This window comes from Martes martes (genome assembly GCF_963455335.1).
Source record: "Martes martes genome assembly, chromosome: 2".
NCBI lineage: Eukaryota > Metazoa > Chordata > Mammalia > Carnivora > Mustelidae > Martes > Martes martes.
Window position 1 is genome coordinate 15,710,401 of NC_137889.1, and position 18,098 is coordinate 15,728,498.

The following is an 18,098-nucleotide window of genomic DNA, read 5'->3' on the forward strand; positions in this document are numbered from 1 at the left end:
GTGCTGCTCCCGCAGGGAGGGGACACGCCCCGCAGCTGGGGTGAGGCTGCCGGGGCGCGGCCGGGGCTGGGGCGCTGCGGCGAGAGGCCGGCCCCCTGGCCCCGGCAATCTAAATTCTCCCGCACTCGGGCGGGCTGCGCACTCTTACCTGCCAGTCCGCGGACGCTCTGCGCTCCCCAGACCTCCCCCGTCCTCGGCTGTAGGCGGAAGATGCTGTTGCTTGATTGCAACCCGGAGGTGAGACGCGGGCCCCTTCCGTCCTGCAGGCTTAGCTTTCCCGGGGGTCTGTGAGCTCGGGAGCACTAGCGAGGGGGGACTGACCACTGAGCGCTGCCGAGTCAAGCCCCTTCAGAGTCAGATTTGGGGCGTGGGGTAAGATTTCCGACAGCGGGAGAGCGCGGGACGGGATAAAGGCAAGAGGGGTGCTGGAGCTGCTGTTCTCCTCCCGCAGGTGGATAGTCTGAAGCATCTGCTGGAGGCCGGGGCCTCGGTCAACGCACCCCCGGACCCCTGCGAGCAGTCGCCTGTCCATTTGGCCGCAGGTGGGGGCCTGGCTGGTTTGCTTCTGTGGCAGCTGCAAACTGGCGCTGACCTCAACCAGCAGGTAACTAGGTTACTGATGGTTGCTGTGGACCGCCCCCCCCCCCGCCCCGCCAAGATCCACACGTTTCGCAGACGCCAGAATATTGTTTCACTTGTTACAAATGTGACTATCGCGAGATGTCTGATAGAAATATAAAGTGAGGCACTCAAGGAATGTAAAATTTTCTAGGAGCCGCATTAATAACATGACACGTGAAGTTAATTTTGTGATTCAACACAGCTGACCTCAATATTTCAATATGTAATCAATATAAAACAGGACTTGGATTTTTCCATTGTCTTTTCAGACATCTCAGTCTGGCGTGTATTTTACGTTTACAGCGCATTTCAGCTTAGTCTGGCCACGTTTCAAGGGCTCGTCAGCCATCTCTAGGGCTCCTGGCTGGGATCCTACACAGCACACGCAGGTCTGCAGTTCATTTCAGAAGGAACAGTTGCTACATTACCAGATTAAAAGTCTTGGTACAGAAATTACTTAAATAACAGTTGTGATAAAAATAAAGAAATAATAACAGTTGTGAGGCAAGCTCACAACTATTTACAGTTTTCTACAGAACTGTCTTATGGTAGTCTGCATCTCCAATTGAATATTAAAGTAGGGCTAATTTAAATTCTTTTACCTTTATCATACTCTACTCTGCTTTTATACCCCTAAATTTTAATGTAGGTCGTTGTGACTGCATGTGTTTTATTGATGAAAACTTTGTACTTAATAGAACACCAGGTGAACTTTATTTAAAAAAAAATTTAAAAATTCAGTGCAGTGTAGTTCTAACTGGTTCTCTTCAACAGTAATTAGACTTTCCCTACCGACTTCCACGGAAATGGTTTTGGGAGAAACTAAGATGTGCTGTCTTATCTTTAAGGATGTTTTTGGAGAGGCTCCGCTACACAAGGCAGCAAAAGTTGGAAGTCTGGAATGCCTTAGCCTGCTTGTAGCCAGGGATGCCCAAATTGAGTGAGTATAAAATCAGTGACTTCAAAAATTTCATATTTTCTTGGATTAAGCTAATCAGACCCTTGAAGCTTAACTACATGCGCTTTTAAAAATGATGCTTGCCTAATTGACAATTTAGATTATCATTTAAATGTTAACTTAGGCTGTTAATGATACCTAATACTATTAAATTAAAGTAAAAAAATGGATGCTTAGCAGAGGTGCAATTCTGTTCATCTGTTGTGGCAGTATTAATCTTAGTTTTGGTTTGGGATAATCCCTTCAATAAAAGTTCTCATTGACTTCCTTGGAGTATTACTATATGGAACACAGAACACTTTAATTCACTCAAAAATGGAAGGTCCACACTGTGTGCTGAACTCTGCTGGCCACTCAGGATGCAGTAGCAGGGAATATTGGAATTTCTCTGATTTCCTTTACCACTCCTGCTCTGAAACCAAGATTTGTATGAACCCAAAGCTCTTTTGTAGAAGGATATATTAAAAAGGCTAAACAGTTGTCAGTTTTTATGTAACTCCGTTTTTGTCTTAAATTCAGTTTATGTAATAAGAATGGACAAACAGCTGAAGATCTTGCTTGGGCCTGTGGATTTCTAGAATGTGCCAAGTTTCTTACAACAATTAAATGTATGCAGACAATAAAATCAAGTGACCGATCCGATAGAGATGATTGTGTTCCAGTGCTCAGACAGAAACGAAGTTTTGGAAGTGTAGAAAATACGACTGGAAAAAGGAAGTGTTGGTGAGTAACTCAGTTCTGTTTTCTTCCTCCCTCGGGGATTGCTTATTTGGCGCATTTAATTATTTCAGTCTTGGCAGTCTGATTTCTAGTGTGTCTTTTTCTTTTCGTGAACACATGTTAATACCGGTTATAGTAACTATTGCTAGATTCTGGAGCTCAGAAATCATCCTGCATGATGGAAGGCTGGGGAGAAAACCTTTTTTAAAAAGTTTCTAATGTCACTATGTTTAACCACAGATTCATGTTGGTTCTGAAAAGGTTTGAAGAAGGCCTTCACTCCGTGCAGATCTACTGCTCAGCTACAAGCTATGGCTTTTGGCTCACCAGGTGTATATCTCAGCTCCTTCTAGGAAGGAGGAAAACTTTCTTCGAAGTGAAGATAACAGTTCAGAATACATGTTTTTACATGCCTGTAATATTTCGGTTGTGCCTGCTTTGTCTTTTAAGTTATTAAAGAATGTCTAAAGAATAAACTTTGGTTTGTGTAGTATCTAACAGCCTTTGAAAAAAATTGTAGTTTCTTTTTTATTTTTTTAAAATTGTAGTTTAAACCATCAGACCACACCCAGGATTTTATTTGAAGTTAAACTTAGTCTTTATTAAACAAATTTATAATACAACTTTACTATAGTCTTTGAGTCCAAGGTATTTTAAAAAATATTTGGTCGCTGAGGAAGACATAAATTATAATAAGCATCTTTGTTCCAAAAGTCTGGGCCCTTCCATCCACACCAGCCCTAGATTTGGGAGAAGGGAAAGGAAAACCTTTTACTAAATTATAGGATTACATGATCAAAACTGTAACATTTTACAGTCCGGTTCTGTCAGCTGAATCCCGGAATATGACACTACCTTATAAAAACTCAAAGATTTGAACTCCTGTAAAGCATAGAAAAGTAACAGACTTGGGTCCATTTCATAACTCAGATAGAGTTAAAAAAAATTAAATTCTACAGTACTTAATCATAGAAAAGAGAAAGTTTCCTTATGGTAACTGTTACTCCAAATAATCACATTTTTATTGAGTCTAAGTTTTATAATTCTGGCAGTCAGCAGCAGGTGATAGGAGAACTGGCAATCTGTTTTTCTTGGTAGTCCATTAAAAGGCTGTCTTAGGGACCATGCTGTGCATCTTAGCTCCGAGGAAAGTGGCAGGGAGACATCTGTGCCGGCCTCTTGAATTGACCGTCACTGTCCTCAGGCTATAATCCTTCCACTTTCCATTCTTCTCCATTCTTTTCCCCAGCAGAGAAAATTACTTTCGAACAAAATCTCACTGTGAATCCAAAAGTATATCAAATTTCTTCTAGGGCCATTGATTTATTTTCTTAAAGACCCAGCTAATGACTAGTCTGAGTTACATCATTCTGAAATGAAACGCTTTGCTGGCAAAATACTCGTGAGGAGGCCAGCTAGAACTCTTAAAATAAATACCACTGGGTGTGTGACAAGTAGTGTGGTCTCATTCCTTAGCCTGACTCGGAAGCTGCTGCTCTATATCCTGGCAGTGACCTAAAGTTCATGGTTTCTACAGAAAATAGTGTCTTAGCTCTATTTTTTAGTGTGGAGTTTGGAGGGTTTAGAGGAACTCTTTAATGTTTGCATTTTTCTTTCTTGGACTGCAAAAATTAGATCTACATTCTAAAAGTTCAGTGAAAGTAAAAAAAAAATCCTCCATCAGTCCTATTTCCCCACTCCCAGGTAACTGCAAAAAAAAAATCTTTTTTTTTTGTCTTTGAGACCTGTTTCTTTATGTAAATAACCTTTTTTAGCCAAACCTTTTCTAAAATTTAACGTCCTAAAATCTGTTTTCTTAATGATGAATAAAGGCTTTTACTCTCTGTTTTCATCTTTTCGGCCTTTTCCAGGTAACCAGACTCAAATCATTGTAAAGAGAACTGGGTAGAGAGGGTGCCCAAACCACAAACTGATGGGAGTAGACAGGGGAGTATGGTCTTTTTCTTTGAGGCGACTAGTCTGAGAACTTCAAACAGGAAAGTTCCAGAGGAGGGTAAAGAGAGGTCAGGCAGAGGCAGAACTTTCCCTATAGTCCTTGCTAGGCTGAATGTTTGTGTCCTTCCAAAACTCATGTTGAAACCTAATACTGAGGGTGCTGGATGTGGAGGTGGGGCCTCTGCGAGGTGACTAGGTTGAGAGAGTGGAACCCGTGAATGGGATTAGTGCCTTCATTAAGGAGGCCCCAGAAAGGTCCCTCGTGCCTTCCACTCTGTGCGGATCCAGTGAAAGAGACTGCTGTCTGTGAGCTAGTAAGTGGGGCTCACCAGACCAAACCTGCGGGGGTCTTGCATTTCCCCACCTTCAGAAAGGTGAGGAACCCATTTCTGTTGTTCATAAGCCGGCTGGGCGATGGCGTTCTGTCACAGTGGCCCAGGCTCTAAGACACCGCTCTCGATTCTCGAGTTCAGTGAGAGTAGTGTTGACTCTCACAAGGTCAGGCCTTGGCTTCAGGGCTCCTTATGCGTGCTAAAAGGGCAGAGGGTTTTCTACAATGGAAAATTCTACAGAAATCTAATCAGCAAAAAAAGAATAGTAGGAGCCTCAGAGAAAGTCATCAGGGACAACGCCTTATTCAACTGCTTCAGGAAAGCCTATCTATACAATTCCATCTACTGCAAAGTTCCTCAAACCAGCCAGAAAGAAGTAATTTTATTATGTGTATCATACTTCTAATTAAAATAATGAGCGCTTCTCACTGCCTCTGAGATGAAAACGGACTGCTCTGCTTCTCCGCCCGGCTCGGTTTCGGCCCCTGCCCATCCCTCCAGCCACAGCCCTTCGCAGGCTTGGATCCGGTCGGAACTGCCGTCCTTCTGGGAACGTGGCCTGCGGTCCTCTCACCAGCTCTAAGGGATCCCTCTAATGGATCAGCCTTGTAAACTACGTTAGATAACCGTATTTTTTTGTTGGGAATGGTTTTTGGATCTCTTTTTTCTTCTACTCTAGACTAAGAGCTCCTTAAAGACCTTTTTTAATACCCTTATTGCTCTGGGCAGTGGGCGGCACATACTAGCACTTAATGCCGAGTGAGCCAACACTTGGCTACGGAAAGAGGAAATACTGCTCCCACTTTGGTGTGCAGCAGGAAACATTTCAGAGATTTACAAGTCCAAATGCCTTGAAGGATAAAAAAGCAGGACACATTTATCTTCTGTTGTATTTATAATCTTACCACTGGCAAAATATTTTACTAAACTGGACTATAAAAGAATTCAGCTACACGTACACTAAGCTCCTTAAGGACTAAACACCTCATTCTTAGGGCTTTGGTAACTTCATGCAGTTACGTTCTGTTTCACTTCTGAAAGTGTCTCACCGATGAATTTCCAACTGTGCTTTAAAAAAAATGACCTAATTAAACTACAACTTCAAAGTTCAGAGAAAGCTTTTTATAAGGTATTAATGATGTTGACTTAAGTGACAATATGAGAAAAATGAAGGGTAGTGAGTAACAGTAGGATATATTTATAGGTTTGTGGCTGAAAAGGTTGTATGCCTTTGTAATTTTAATATATTTAGCAAAGAATACAGAAGCTAAAATTCAAGTTAATTATGTCTTACTATCCTTGCCTTCTAAAGTTTTAGAATGAGTTTTCATATGTGAGAATTAGTTGCCTATACATTAAGTTAAATTTACACCTCCTTTAACTGGTACTGTAAGTTATCAACAAATATTCTCACATTTGTCTCAAATTCAAATCCTTTACAGAATGAGAATAAATTATATGTAAATAAATTAGAAGTAGCGTCCATAATGTCCAACATATTGCTTATTTTGGGTTAATAATACAATTATAAAGGTTATTTAATCCACTCTATTTCAATACATTTGTTTATGCAAAGCTGTATCATCTCCAAAAGAATATATTTCTAAGCTCTTTGTTCCTTTATTAGGTTTAATAACTAGGAAAGTCTTCATAAATCTAACCTGAATTTTGTTCTTTGCAATTCACTTTAGTTCCCTCTTGTCCTCCCTACACAGACAGTCCTCATAGGCCTAGAATACCTGCTGAGAGGGTACATCACAGCCCTGGGTCTGTAGTTCTGTTAACGGCCAGTCTGCTCTCCTTTGCGTCTGGATTCTTTCCCTTGCATCTAAATTTGTGTTAAACAGATACTTACCTTTTCCAAAATAACTTGTAGATCTTCAGCGCCTGTATAATGTGGATCTAAAATCAGAAATTTTATCTGCCCTGTAATCTCATTCCATGCCACTCCTAGTATTGTGTGGGCCAAAACTCCTCCCCCTATAGCAAGGGAAATAAGAAAAATGAGAGGGCATATGTGAATTTCAACTCCCTAGTCAATTTCAGTTTAAAAAGATTATTTCACCTATTAATCTAACATAGCATTAAAATTGACTAGCCTAGATTATAAAAGCCTACAGACCACGTCAAGTATACTCTGAGAAGATAAAATTGTTATCTTTAAAATCAGAAAAGATGCAATCATATTTGTAACCATATCAGCTTTCCATTCCACTGCCATACCCACGGAATTGGATTTAGAAACGGCTACGGAGGATCACAGTCACCGCTGTGAAGCTCTCTCAGCAAATGGGCAATGCTGCCTCTGTTCTGAGTACGTCCCATGGGGCAGCCCATCTACCCATTCAGGTCCTTCGATACTCTGCTGAAATCTGTCTGCCTGCATATCTTACATACCAGTCTTAGCTTGCCTTCTGTCATCCCAGATCAAGTCTTGTTCTCCATAGAATCATCAAGGTTTAGATCAGCTCATCTAATCCTCTTTACAAATAGAGCCCAGAGAGGTGAAGCAATTTGTGAAATACTACACAGCCAGCCACATTAGAGACCACACCGTGACTTACTAGGCTCAACTGAGTGACCATGGCCTCTTTTCTATACTGTTCTCGATTCTTTAAATACTCCAACAGTTATCACTTCTCTTCTCAGCCTTTACTTCTGGTTATTACATCTTTTTTATAACTTTCCTCCCACCTTGAAAATTGAACAATAAATATCCAGAGGTCAGTATGTACGGTATAAGAGCTAATTTTCAAATGTTTAAAAATGACTGATTTTATGGGACATTATTTATATCAACGATAAATTTTATATATTCTTCTCTTTACCCAAAGAGCCCAAGATGTCCCAAACATCTTACCGATCATGACTGGAGTTCCTTCAGTCTGGAAATGATTAGCCAGCTCCCGTCCTTGAGAGGCCATTTCACAACCTTGGCTAGAAAGAAACCATTTTCCATCAGATGAATGATTTCTCACACTAAGGTCCAATAAGCAGTTTGGGAGCCAGTGTTTTCTACTGTTTTGTTTTCTTTTTTGGTTATTGAAAAAAACATGATATAAATTTAAATAACATTAGGTGGTAGGTAACTGACTTGAGAGCAATTTAAAGCACCATAACCTTTCAAAGGCCACTTAAGACCTTGCTTCTTTGCTTCTGGAACTGCATAACGAAGGATTTTTAAGGGAAGAGTGAAAGTGGTCACCTTGATGACCACGGGGCTCTTATAGGTGGATTTAATTTCAGAAGAATGAGTTTTAAGTCCTAGGTTGTCTTCTTACCATCAGACTCAGTCTCCCTCCTCATCTTTAGCATGGAACCCGTCACCCCTGCCCTGTCTACAGGACAGGGGATCTGGGACTAAAATAGACAAGATCTGTGAAGCCACAATGAAAACTGCAAAATGTTTTCAAGTATGGCATATTATTTTAGGGAATATTTCAATGTCCTATACAGTTTGTACTTTTGAGAAGAGAGAAAGATGGCCAGATGAAGGGAGATCATTTTTTAGATTGGAGGTACCAGCTGGTGGCTAATTCTAAGCTCTTGCTTAGTAAGGAACGTGTAAGGTTTTAATGTGCCAAAACGTTCACTTCACAATCATCATGTGCTTCACTATTTAATCGATCATTTATTTGTTAGCTCTGGTTTCCACAGGCAGTCTAAACTGCAGTTGTGAAATCAGACATTCTTGGACATAAGCACATGGACAAAAAAGGGTAATGTATCTACTGAGGTTCCTGTAATAGAAAATGTATTTAAAACAGAAGTTCACTGATAAGGAATAACCTCTTATTTAATTAATATTAGCTCATACTTTATTTTTGTTTTTTTAAAGATTTATTTATTATTATTTTTTTAAGGTTTATGTAGTTAAAGAGAGAGAGTGAATGACAGAATTTCCCACTGTGGAGCTTGACCCAGCACTCGATCCCAGGACCCTGCAATCATGACCTGATACTTGTTCATATTTTCAAGCTAGAATTATGCCTAAACTGTATTGGGAAAAAATGAATATATTATTTGGACACATTATTAGTTTACTGACATTTTAAGAAGAAAAAGGGCAGGAGGTACACAAAAAGGGCAGTCATAGATCAACATCTGAATTTCTCCCTTCAAGATATTTTAAAGAGTTGAGGATAAGGAAAAAAGTTGATTTTCTTTAACTCCAGTCAAAGCTGACATATTTCCAAGTGTTCTTTTCTCGGCTAAATTAACACCATGCAAGTATATGTATCGCAAAGTTTACTCATCAACTCAAAGTCCTCATTAGCCAAAAAATTTAGCGTTTAAAAAAAGATTTGTAAAGCAGTGAGGCAATGTGGAGGAGAGAGTAAAAACAGTGTGGAGGAAGAGAAAGGAGAATATATAATTTTCTTCTTTTCTAATAAAATGACAAACTTGCTTTGAAATGATGTCACTAATTTCTTAAGGTGTCCTCACCTGACAAACAGTATTTTTGAAGTTACGCCAATCAGTTGGTTCAGTACGAGCTGTACCTCGATGGATCCAATCCACTGCCGTGATCCAACAAACGTTGCTGGTTTGTCCCCGGCATCAACTAGAGCCTTTGTGTATTTAAAAAAACAAAAAAACCCATACACAAGACAGCTATTAAACAACTACATTTAGGACCTGTTCCCTGATTACCAGTATGGTTTTTTCCCCCCTTCAAAACAGAAATAAGTCTGTACCATGAGGTAATAATCATTATTACTGGTATATTAAGGGCTAATGAAATGTACAGTTGATTAGAATCGTACCTGCTGAATCTCCCTGTGTGTTGGAATGGATCTCTCTGTGTAGCCTTGGTGTTTGAACCAAGAGCAGATCGTCTGCAGAGATCGGTAAGCACAGCCCCAGCCATTGTCATCCACCCGATCCTGCATATAGTGATGATAACCATAGGTGCCCTGGACCACATGAATCTGTATAAAAAGAAGAAACAGAGTAACATACTAACTTAAGATAGATGCACATTTTCTATACAGACATCCAAGCCAAGTTTACTGTTCTCAGAGCCAGACTGTTAGTTCAGTTCCTTACAAAAATGCCTTCAGAGAACTACAGTTGAACATTATACTTTCCTGGCTTTTCAGCAACTGTCCAAAGTCATTACCCTGGGCTCTAAGGCCTGGAAATCTTGCTCGTTGGCCTCCTCTCCAAGGTCATCTTGTACCACTTTCCCCTGTAGCTTGCTCTGCTTTAGGTTCGGATCCTCCAGGGGCAATCTGAGGTCAGAGCCTTACGGTTTGCTCTGCCTGGAACATTCTTCCCAAATAATGTGCAGCTCGGCACCCTTACTTTGTTCAGGTCTCTGCTCAAATATCAGAGACCGTCCATCATCAGCCAGCCTGGAAATGACATGCTTTACTCCCTCACCACCCACCTCCTGCCCTGGCTGGCACTCTAGCTTGCTTTATTTTTTTATTTTTCAAAGCACCGCTTGAAACCTTACTTGTTACTTTTTAAATCTCTTCTTAACCACACTAATATGTGAGTTTAATAAGGGCAGGTATTGTGCCTTATTTATTTCTAGACCCAGACTTCTACAGTGGGTCAGGCAAACAGTTAATAGTCAATAAATGTTTACTGAATAAATGATGAAGGAAGGAATAAATAAATGAAGGGGCCATATAACGGGACATATGAAGAATATTCCTCCAGTCTGGTAAACCTGCCATTGATTATAGCCCAGGTATGCTATTTAAATATCCTTAAATAAAGGCCAAGATCATATAACTTCTTTCTTGTAGTATAACGTTAAGAATACTCGTGTTTTTTTCCCACAAACTGGTAATATTTTTTTAAAAATTAGGTAAGAAGAGGCACGGACAAACAGAATCCTCATCCAACAATTAGACAGTGTATTTTCTTCTCAAGCACAGACAGAAAATTTTTAACGAGAACATTGTGGTAGGTGGAAAAATGCCCCCCAAATGATGTCTACCTCCTCATCCCTGGAACCTGTGAAGACTATGTTATAGGGTCAAAAGGCAAAAAAAAAAGGGGGGGGGCGGGCTCTGAAGTTGTGATTAAATTAAGGAACTTAACGTATGGGAGAATTTTCCTGTACCACCCAAGGTGTGCCTGAAACGCCACCACAAGTATCCTTGTGAGAGAGCAGAGAGCGGAGAGGGAATGCTGATGCAGGAGGAGAGGAGGAGGCAACATGACCACAGAGGCTGACGGGAGCGATGCGGCCACCACAGCTGGAAGACGCACAGGCTGGATTCTCCCCAAAGCCCTTGGAGGGCGCCTGGCCCCACTGACACTTGATTTCAGCCTCATGATAGGGATTTCGGACTTGTGGCCTCCACAACTGAGAGAATACAGTTTTGTAGTTGTAAGCTACCAAATTTGTGGCTTCTATAGCATCCTCAGGAAATGAATGTGTCTCAGTAAATTTCAGAATCTTTATCACATAAAAACTGTCTCTGATCACTATGCAAAGGAGTCAGAGATCAGTAAAAATACATATATATGTACCTATAATATAAATAAATTCTAATATATTTGGATGTTAAAAAACCCTCTGAAATAAAACATGGATTAAAGATGAATCATAATAGAGGTGTAAAGACACCTAGAACTGAATAAAACTAAAATACTTGAAATCAGAACCTGTGAAAACAGTGCTTTGCTTGAAATTTAAAAACTTAGAGAATAAAAAAGATAAACAATATGCAAAATGCCCAACTTAAGAAGTGAGAACAAAAACAACTAATCAAAGAAAGTAAAGGAAGGAGAAAGTGAAAAGGGCACGTATTACAGGGAGCACTGGGTGTGGTACATAAACAATGAATCTTGGAACACTGAAAAAATAAATTAAGTTAAAAAAACAAAATAAAATTGATTCCTCCCCCCGCCAAAAAAGAAGTGAAGAGCAAAAAATTGATGAAACAGAATACAGAACTTACAATAAAGGGGGTCAGCAAAGCCAAAAGTTTTTTTTTTTTTTAAAGAAGGCATAAATATGATACAAAGAATGAAAAAAAAAAAACAACCCATCACTACAACTATGGGAGAGACTAAAACCTAGGTAAAGAGAACTTAGAAAAATGAAAAAAGTCCTATAGCCATTAATAAAATTAAATTTATTAAAAATGTTCTCACAAAGAAAATGCTAAGCACAGATTATTTTATAGGTAAGTTTTACCAAATGATCAAAAAAGATCATGCCAATCTTCTAGAAACTCCTCTAGAAAATTAAAAAAAAAAAAAAAAAGGGAATGCTCCCCAACTCTTAATGCCAGTATATTATTGACAGAAAAACAAAATAACAATGTGAGGAAATTCAGAAGCCAATCTTATTCATGAACACAGATGCAAAAATCTTAAAAACGTTAGCAAATGAAATCCAGCAGAGAATAAAAAGTAATAATGAATCATAACCAAATTAGGTTAATCCCATGAATGCAAATCTATTACTATTTGGAGATTTGTGCTATAGTATTTAGGGGTAAATACCAGGCTGTCTGTGGCCTTCTTTGAAATGGCCCGGGTAGGGGGGAGCGGGGAGAGAAGGTGAAATGAAGCAAAATGTTGATGGCTGTTGCACATATATAACAAGAAATAGGTACAGCAACGTTCCTATCAGGGTTGGCTGAATAACAAAATATCCGGACCAAACCATACAAAGGTTTGTATGGTCGAACCACAGTTCGACATAATACCATGACTAACTCTTGGATACTTAATAGTGAGTGCCAGAGTGAGTTGTAGAAGACCAAATATAAAATGACCCAGTTTTTTATAAAACTCAAAATGAGCAAAACTGTTAAGTGTTGAGGAAATATGTACATATGTGGGGAAACTATTAAAAAAAAAAAAAGAAGTGAGTGATACAAATAAAACTCAGGATACATAGTTCCTTTCAGGCTGTGGGGAGGCAGAGGAGTGGAAAAGGAAGTAACACACAGGCAGGCTGGTAATGTTCTAGTTCTTAAGTTGGGTAGGGAACTTTCTGGTATTCATCTCCTTACTGTGCTTTAAAATTTATATATATGTTATATGTATGTATCAAACATACTGAATGTCTTAAAATATGTAAGTGCTTCTTATATCTCCATAATAGAAATAATAACATTTCACTGTCAAAAATCAATCAGCATTTATTTGGTACATTTTGAATGTCTAGGCACTTTGTAAGGAACTATTAAAATTTAAAAATGAATATATGACACAGTACACCCACCCTATCCAGAGGAGTTCCAAATATAGTCTGAGAGAAGACGTTTATGCAGTAATCTAGAAAACCATCAAGTTATGTTGTTTGTTAGAGACTCTACACTTTGTATGGCCTATGGTGACACTATGACTGTGACAGAGCAAGGTTTTCAACCAGGAAGAGGTCTCCCAGGATTTCCTCTCCATACAAGCAAAATAAATGAAATGATTTTCTATCATCGACGGTATGACTAGAGACTCATCTGTCCACACGACCCGGTAAGCACCCTGCCAGGGTCTCTCCGCGGGAAGCCCGGCTGTCCATGGCCGCTGCGGGCGGAACTGCTGTCCCCAGCGCCCTTTGACGGCCAGGACTAGAAGTGGCTCCCGCAGTCCTCTAGGCTGTATCATGTATTCATTTTTTGTTCTTAGGATTTCCTTACAAAGCGCACAGAGACGCATTAGATTCTGAATAAATGCCAGGACATGCTGGACAATTAGGTTTCCTCTCGGGGGAACTGGGGTGTGAGGGGTGCACAGCATACGGGCCAGTCGGGGGGCGGGAATGGGGCTGAAATGAGCTGGGCGGTGAGCTGCTTTAAGGATGGCAGGAAACAACGAGGGAACAGGCTGAGAAAAGACAGAGTAAAAGCAGCCACTTCGGATCAAAGCATACCCCTGGAAAGCAGTAAAATTCCAGCGAGGAGGCAGCGGAGGCCCGAGACAGGAGGCTGCCAGTCACAGGGCTGCTAAGGGGCCGGGCTGTGCGAGAACTCCTGGGCTGGGATGCCCATGAGACCCTTTCTTCCCAGTCCACACGCACCCTTAAGGAACCGCTCCTCATGCCCCACCAGCCACACTTCTTGGAGCTTCCGTTGGTGCGGAGCTGCCACTTGCGCCCAGGTTCCTGCCGCAGAGAAAACGTGCCACAGGGCCTTACCAAACTTGGCTGCGGTGTGCTGTGGGTAAACACGCTCTTTACTTAGCATGATTTCTCAGGCTCGGGGTGAAAATAAATGGGGATACGCCTTTAAATAAATCAGGGAATGGAATTTTAGTAGGAAAACTGTGGTACATGCTATCTATTTCTGACCTTTTCAGACTATTGTGAATACCGCTATTTTAAGCAATGATTATTAAAAGAAATGGGTGGTAAATTTTGTTTTAGAGATGACATACATTCGGAATCAATCCTTAAAACTTCTACTGGATACACACAAAAAAATCACCACTGACACTGATCATCAGTCGACTCCATAAATAATTATTAAACTCACCATACCAGTCTCTATGTTAGGTGGATTGAGATAAGTATGTGGATTTCTAATGTAACCATCTTTGTATGGCTCATCTGGAAAGTGATAAGCATTAGATCTTCTGAAATACGGTCTGTCATGAGGCAGATTGAAGAGGTCATGTAATTCCTAAATGAAATCAGAATCAATAGAAGAGAAAAAAGTTAAATAACAGACTCCTTGCTCATTAGTAAACAAACTCAATCTAAAGACATAAAACAAAAATAACTATATATTGGCTATAAAAGTTATCAAACACACTTATAATATAATTCACAGAGGTCGAAAAGGGTGGGATTTAAACTAAAACCAAAATAGAGTTATGTATGTTTTTCCATGGATATGGGTAGAAACTGGAAGGGGTCACAGAAAAAATGAAAATGCAGCTGAGCCTTGAACAATGCGGGGATTTGAGGCACTGAGCCCTCACACTGTCAAAAATCCACACTCATGTATATGTATTATATACTATATTCTTACAATATAGTAAGCTACAGAAAAGAAAATGTTATTACAAAAATAGTAAGGAAGGGAAAGTACATTTACAGTGCTGTATTGTATTTACTGAAAATAATCTGTGTGCCAGCCGACCCTTGCAGTTCAAACCTGTGTTATTCAGGGGCTGACTGTAATTTGTCAGAGTGCGAGAAGTAACGTAATTTCAAATTACTTATTTATTATAACACAGTCTGTTAAAATACATCCAGGCTAAAGTCTGATTTGGAAACAGCCTTGTAAGTGAGTAAATTAGAATTAACAAGGTTAGAATTACATGAAAGTATTCTGAAAAGTCATGCTTAGAGTCCTTAACAAATACAAGGGGTGGTGATTAAATTCTGGAGGAGAAATGGGTGGTGGGAAGCCAACCAATATGGCATCAAAATTAAAATACACATACATGTTTAAAATGCAAAGTTTTCCCAACTGCATAAAAATGTGACCCTTCCTTTGTAAAGTCTGACATTTTCTTTTTCGTGTCTCCTAAGTACTCTCGCAGCTGGAGTGGGATCACCTGGTGCCTCTACAGGTCAAGTCCACCAGCACTTACGGATGGAGCAGAGGGTCATAGCACTCTGCCTCCTCCAGGGACAGATGAGGGAGATGCTCCTGTGGTATAGTTGGATGGGCGCCAGGCAAGACCACACATCAAAAATACGCACTCCGAAACTAGTCAATTCATTAATAAATCTCAGTTCTTTGAATGCTGATCATGCTTTCTTCAAACTGCCTCTAATAAAACCCAAATAACCCTGGGAGGTGGGGGGGTGTAAAGTATTACCACAAATCCTAATTAGAATTAGCATAAATCCTAGCTTTCCTTCCCTAACCGTAATCTCGTCTCTTCTACGAATCTGAAAGCAAGGGAAGGGAAAAGGAATTTATTTATAAACACTCAGCAGCAGCTCAAGGCATGTAAGCATCTTTTCATTTCTGTATCTCATTATGGAAAAATTTCACAGAACATATGAACCACACTGAGTGTCTGAAATCAAAATGTTACATATGGTTTAGCATATTTTTTCATTAATACACTTTAAAAAAAGTTCTAAGTTAACAGAAATTAAATAACACGTGAAGACAGCAGTCTGATTCCACTTTCATATTAAATCACAAAATAAGTTCCATTTATTAGAAATGTTTAAATATAAAGTGAATGAACGTCATAATTTTTCTAAGAATAAGTGTATTGGCTGTACCTTTTTTTTTTTTTTTAATTTTATTTATTTGACAGAGAAGAGAAAGCACAAGCAGGGGAAGTAGGAGAGGGAGAGGAAGAAGCAGGCTCGCACTGAACAGGGAGCCTGACCCCAGGACGCTGGGATTATGACCCAAGCCGAAGACAGATGCTTAGCCGACTGAGCCACCCAGGCGCCCCTTGGTATTACCTTTCTATAGGCCTGCAGCTGACCATCTGGAATTCCTGAAGGATATGATATTGTTACAAGATTTTTTTCCCCTGGCAATAAAAAGTGCAGTGGTTCAGGGACCACAATAGATGTTCCTTTCATATACTTCAAAATACATTTCTCCATGTCAGTTAGTTGATTATGAATTGCATCCACTAGAAGTTTACGAACTCTGTGGAGGGAAATATTCAAGTACATTAACAAAAGTTATAGTGGCTATGATAAATTAGAATGGAGAGTTAATACATCCCAAATACAGTAAAAAACTTGACTGGACCAGGATTATTAAATGAAGTCTAACTTTATGCAAAATTAAGTATACTGTATATTTCCTATGTGCAGGTAATAGGAAAAATTTATAGGTTTTGCACACTACCCTATTTCCTCTAAGTAAACATTTAATTACTAGATGACTCAGTTTAATAACAAACAAGGAATAAATCATAGTAAAAATAACAATAATCCTGGATATATCTACGTGGTATTTAAAAATGGGCTCTGATTACTCTGGGGAGGAGGGCTTATATAAATGTGTCAGTAGCAGTACAAAATACTTACTTTCCCCATGTTTCTTCTGGAGCAACAGACAGAACTACATCAACAGGTAAAGTCATACTAACGTAGTGGTGTCCTCCGCTTTCTCTTTCAATGATGGGGGTGACAGCTCCCACAGAGGTTGACATTTCCAGCATAAGATCTATATTTACTATTTGATGCTATAAAAATAAATAGTAATAGTCAACTTATAGCACACTGAACGTTAAATATAAAGGGCAAGTGACTCTTTAAGGGCCATACAAAGCTGTATTATAGTAAACTGTTTAAAAGCACAATCTTAAAAAAAAAAAAAAACCTCCTCTGCTCCAAAATAATCTGAAGAGAGGTGGAGAGGGAGTGGGGATGAAGGTGAAATCAGACCGACCATTTGTTGATAAACATTTTTTTTAAACATTCGTGTGTGTGCACGTGTGTGTATGTGTGTATGTGTTTATAAATATTAAAGCTGGTACAGGTTCACCAGGATTCATATATTATTTTACTTCTGTATAGACTTAAAGTGAAAAAAAATCCAATGAACAAGATATAATAACCACACACCAAAGGAACTTTTAAACATACATTAGAACTATAAACCCCTGGCCTAAAGACACAGAGAACTATAAACAAATACTGAACTCCGTTAATAGGTTTGATTTTTACAGTGGTATGGAATAACAACTCTGAAAGTACTTTGTTTGAATGTTTTCTGTTTTGAACAAATCTGGCAAAATATTGAGTATACCGGAAGCCAAGTTTCCCAGAGGCAAAAAGTTACGAATTCAGTGAGGTAGAAATAGAACTGGAAATATAAGTATGATTTACATAGATAAATAGAAACGTATTGTGGTGTGTGTGTGTGTGTCTCTCTGTGTATATATTATACATGTATGGTACGTATGCATATGTGTGCGTGCTCCTTAGAGAAATGCCTGATCCCTGAGCTGGAACAGGGACAGTACATAATGTGCCCAGAACATCTTGTGGAAGAATTAGGAAGTACTCAAAAATACGGTGTCAAAAGGACATTGGAGCAAGCCTGAAGAAGCGTTAATTGGCCAAATCTTGGAAAATGTGAGCATCCAAAGATTTTAACTCATTGCATAAAATAGGAACCCATGCTTCCATGCACGTAATAAATAAATTGGGAAAAACAAAGCCCTCCTTATGGTACAATGTCATCTAAGAAGTATAAAAGGAAATGATAGCAAAATCACTTTGCAACCATCAGGTTATTATTGGATTCAGACAAAAATTATTGGTTGACACTGGAAGTGGTGGGTAAAACTTTGGTGAGGAATAGGATAGCCTCAAAGTATCTTACCATGAGATACTTACTACTTACAAGGGAAAAAACAGTGCCCTCACAGAGAAGAAAATGAGCAGACACCATGGGAAGTAAGGGATCAGAGTTAACATCACCAATACTGGAGGCCAGCTGATAGCACATGCCTCTTCAATGCGATGTGCTGAGGAGGACAGGACATTACTTCGGGCGCATTCCCATCAACAGTGCACCACCTCAATCTAGTCATGAGGAAGCCTAAAACAAACCCATCTGAGGAAATAATCAACTCGTACTCCTCAAAATGTCAAGCTC

The 18,098-nt window shown here is 39.5% G+C and overlaps 2 protein-coding genes across 5 annotated transcripts in view; one reads left to right on the forward strand and one right to left on the reverse strand.

Annotated features, from left to right (window-relative positions):
* Positions 1-2,926, forward strand: ANKRD37 (ankyrin repeat domain 37; the record flags this gene model as incomplete). Of its 2 annotated transcripts, XM_080796721.1 has the most annotated exons (5): positions 1-237; positions 452-604; positions 1,470-1,561; positions 2,099-2,302; positions 2,540-2,926. In XM_080796721.1, coding segments are annotated over exons 1-5 (477 nt in total). In that variant the 5' UTR covers positions 1-210. The 2 variants fall into 2 exon arrangements, with proteins under 2 accessions (XP_080652847.1, XP_080652846.1); XM_080796720.1 differs by lacking the exon at positions 2,540-2,926 and having other exon boundaries at positions 33-237; positions 2,099-2,306.
* Positions 2,884-18,098, reverse strand: part of UFSP2 (UFM1 specific peptidase 2) — a 20,585-nt gene continuing 5,370 nt past the window's right edge. For 2 of the 3 annotated variants that reach the window (XM_080796713.1, XM_080796714.1), the window contains exons 5-12: positions 16,520-16,677; positions 15,941-16,133; positions 14,037-14,183; positions 9,354-9,518; positions 9,034-9,158; positions 7,448-7,524; positions 6,443-6,567; positions 2,884-3,039 (exon numbers count right to left, since the gene is read on the reverse strand). In XM_080796713.1, coding sequence (XP_080652839.1) covers positions 2,953-3,039; positions 6,443-6,567; positions 7,448-7,524; positions 9,034-9,158; positions 9,354-9,518; positions 14,037-14,183; positions 15,941-16,133; positions 16,520-16,677 — 1,077 coding nt within the window. In that variant the 3' untranslated portion in view covers positions 2,884-2,952. Of the gene's footprint in view, positions 3,040-6,442; positions 6,568-7,447; positions 7,525-9,033; positions 9,159-9,353; positions 9,519-14,036; positions 14,184-15,940; positions 16,134-16,519; positions 16,678-17,843; positions 17,968-18,098 lie in introns of all 3 variants that reach the window. The other variant, XM_080796715.1, reaches the window with a different exon arrangement.